Raw genomic sequence first — 3,357 nt, 5'->3', positions numbered from 1 at the left:
TGTTCCCCCGTGGTTCCCCTGATGTTCCCCCGAGGTTCCCCCGAGGTTCCCCCGAGGTTCCCCTGATGTTCCCCCGTGGTTCCCCTGATGTTCCCCCGAGGTTCCCCCGAGGTTCCCCCGAGGTTCCCCTGATGTTCCCCCGTGGTTCCCCTGATGTTCCCCCGTGGTTCCCCTGATGTTCCCCCGTGGTTCCCCTGATGTTCCCCCGTGGTTCCCCTGATGTTCCCCCGAGGTTCCCCCGAGGTTCCCCCGAGGTTCCCCTGATGTTCCCCCGATGTTCCCCTGAGGTTCCCCTGTGGTTCCCCTGTTGTTCCCCAGATGTTCCCCTGATGTTCCCGGGGGAACGGTAAGGACTCACCGCCTGCAGCGTGTTCTTAGCGAGGGTCAGTTTCTCCTCGCAGTCCAAAGCCACGTTCTGGATCTTATTGGCTCTCTGAAGCAGCAGGTCCACCCTGAAACACAGGTTTAGGATTAAACACGGTGAGGAACATCTGGACGGATGTGTGTGTGTATTATGGGATGTTCTGGCACCTGTCCACAGCCGGCCGCAGGGCCTTCTCTCTCTCCAGCATCTCCAGGATCAGTTTGCCCCATTCCTCCTCCAGGTCATTGGGATGGAGGCCCTGAGGAAGCTTCAGGCGGCCGAACTCGATCCACACCTGGACACACAGACATCCCATCATGCTTCAGGAGAACCGTGAAGGTCACCAACACCTCCAGGAACAGTCGTCACGAGTCAGACTTCCTGGTAAGATCAGCTGAGAGAGAACACGGGCTGTTTGTTTCCAGAGACGAACCCGTGACGCTCGTACCTCCAGCAGCTTGTAGAGCAGCTGGATGTGTCTCTTCTCCTGCTCCTTGGAGGGGATCTCCGTCTCTTTGAAATGAACGTACTCGTTGTAAAGTGCCTGCAGGAGGAGAACACCGAGGTTTCAGCAGGAGGAAGTTAAAGCCTCGCACCTCCTCTCTAACCTTACTTCAAACTCCACTGCCTTCTGCTCCTGTTGGACCAGTTTGCTGTTTATTTTCCTCAGTTTTATTGTGAAATCTTTGCTTTTGAGGCCTAAATTATCCAGATTTTATACGTTCTAATGTCCGCACTGTTTTACATTCAACAGAGCTTTTATGGATCAGATGTTCAACATAATTTGAACTGTTTTTCACCTGATGTCTCAAATTCCAGGTTCTCTGACACATCTGAGGTGATAAATATATAAATGAAATACTACAGGTCCTGATTTAGTTTTTCTGTTACAATTACAAAATGTTTCAGCTTTTTAATAAGAAAAAAACAAGTTTTTATAAAAAAGACAAATGCACATGTAAGAAAATAAAGAATAATGTCAGCACACGTTCACCTTGAGTTCTACTGGGTTCTGAGGGAAGTTCTTGTTGGCCATGAGGGCCGTGTGATGGCGGCTCCACTGCATCAGAGCCGAGAACCTGGACTGGTACTCCGTCCAGCGCTGGTCCACTTCCTGCCAACGGACGACAGAGGACACGATGAGGGACAAACAAAGGAGCATGGATCTCGACCTGACGGGGTAAACCGGATCTTAAATGCCCCGTACGTGCGCAGCGATGCCCTCTCCTCCTTCTGGGATCTTAGGGAAAGCGTCGTAGATGGAGGAGACGTAGGTGATGACCGACTTCTCGTCTGGCGACGGAACATCCACGTCTGGGGAGGAGATCAGGGAGGAAGGATGAGAAACTGCAGGAGCATCATCAACCCAAACTCACCAATGAAGAAGAAGAAAAACTGAGATAAAACTGTTCGGAGAACTGAAACGCGGCCCGTTGTCACCGACCCTCGGCGTCCAGCAGGCGGGTCACTCCCAGCGACTCGGCGATCTCGAAGGCCTGCTCGAGGTTCTCGCGGTTACTCTGCCGCGCCACGGCCTCCATGTCGATCAGGTCTGGCCTGAAAGGCAAACAGAGACACATCCTGACCCGTCCCGCCTGTGATCAGCCCAACATGTCCGTGTCCTGAGGCGCGGGTGTCCTCTGACCTGTATCTGTGCAGCAGCGCGTTGAAGACCCGCCCGTCGCTCCACGACGACGTGAAGTTGACGCAGCGGAGGCCGGGGTAACCTTCCACCGCCTGCTGGCTCCATAACAGCAGCTTCTCTTTGGCTGTCAGGTCGGCCGACTCGCCGCAGACATAGATCTCAGAGATCTGCAGGAAACAGAAATGCATAATTAAACCAGCTGCTCTCCGTTTGCCTCTCAGCTGTTCAGCTTCAGATGCTCCTCAGCCCTGAACTTCCAGGAGCTCGTCTTTGTTTTTTCAAATGATCAAGAACCTGAAGAGTCCTTTCTGTGAAACACGCCGTCAGAGAAACACTCTGAGTATCAGGGAACAAAGAAAGCATCTTTCTGTTTTCTAGCAGGAAACGCAGATTTAACCTGAAAATAAAAGCCTCAGGTCTGATTTAGTCCCTGCAGGAACTAAATCGATAATAAAACGCAGATTAACACGGATTAACAGAGAGGATGATGAAGATGAAGCTGCAGGGAGGAACTAGCTGACTACATCTGCAGACTTATATAAAAACCTTCGGCTCGTTCAGCTGACGGCTGGTTTTTGTAACTTTTCTTCTTTTCAGAATATTTAACTTTATTAAGAATAAAATATCTCACAGAAAGACACAGACTCTCCAGTTCTTCTCTTTGAAATCTGCTTCAGCTGCTGGGTCTGTCTTCTTATGCTACTTTTAGCTTTTAGCTGCTGCTTTAAAACCTTTAGCTGATAGTTACTGTGGAGCTACTTTTAGCTACAGCTTTGCTGACTTTTACTTCAGTATTTGTTCTGCAGGTTTTAGCCTTTTTTTCAAGCTGTTTTTTTTACAGAAAAATCTAATTTCTGCAGAGATTCTGTTAATAAAAGTTCTGAAACTCCGAGGCTGAAGAACAAATTAAATCGATTTAAAGCTGAAGAGAAAGCAGACCTCGTGTTTCTCAGGACGGTTTGTTCAGATTGTTTGTCTTCAGCTGTTTCTCTTCAGCTGAAATCTGACGTATCTGTAGAAACAAGCAGCGTCTCTGTGACGAGCTGCTGGAAACAAAGAGCCTAAAGAGTCGATTTCAGCTGCTTCTTTGATGACTTTGTTGGGACGGAGACACTTCAGCTCAGAACCTTTTTACAACAAGCGAAAACCTCCAAACCAGGAAGAACAGAATAACATCGAGTCTTTACTGAGCCGAGGGGCGGAGACAACACAAACACATCGAGACGGTGAAACAAAACGAATCTGAGCTGAATCCCAGCAGGACAGTAAAACCAAAGAGTCCTGCGCTCCATGAGAACCAGCATCCAGTCACCAACATGAAGGACCCACGAGGACGCTGATAGAGGGA

General features: G+C 49.5%; 1 protein-coding gene across 1 annotated transcript in view; it reads right to left on the bottom strand.

Moving 5' to 3' along the window:
* The window catches only part of macf1a (microtubule actin crosslinking factor 1a), a gene marked incomplete in the record, with an annotated part of 165,057 nt that overhangs the window by 83,731 nt on the left and 77,969 nt on the right, over positions 1 to 3,357 (bottom strand). Inside the window, 7 exon segments of the mRNA XM_037975753.1 lie at positions 359 to 452; positions 532 to 659; positions 813 to 908; positions 1,359 to 1,478; positions 1,572 to 1,678; positions 1,809 to 1,921; positions 2,010 to 2,176. Coding sequence (XP_037831681.1) covers positions 359 to 452; positions 532 to 659; positions 813 to 908; positions 1,359 to 1,478; positions 1,572 to 1,678; positions 1,809 to 1,921; positions 2,010 to 2,176 — 825 coding nt within the window.

The sequence above is a fragment of the Kryptolebias marmoratus genome, linkage group LG5 (assembly GCF_001649575.2).
Source record: "Kryptolebias marmoratus isolate JLee-2015 linkage group LG5, ASM164957v2, whole genome shotgun sequence".
Classification (NCBI taxonomy): domain Eukaryota; kingdom Metazoa; phylum Chordata; class Actinopteri; order Cyprinodontiformes; family Rivulidae; genus Kryptolebias; species Kryptolebias marmoratus.
The sequence above is the reverse complement of the archived record's forward strand: the minus strand, read 5'-3'. Positions and strand labels throughout refer to the sequence as shown.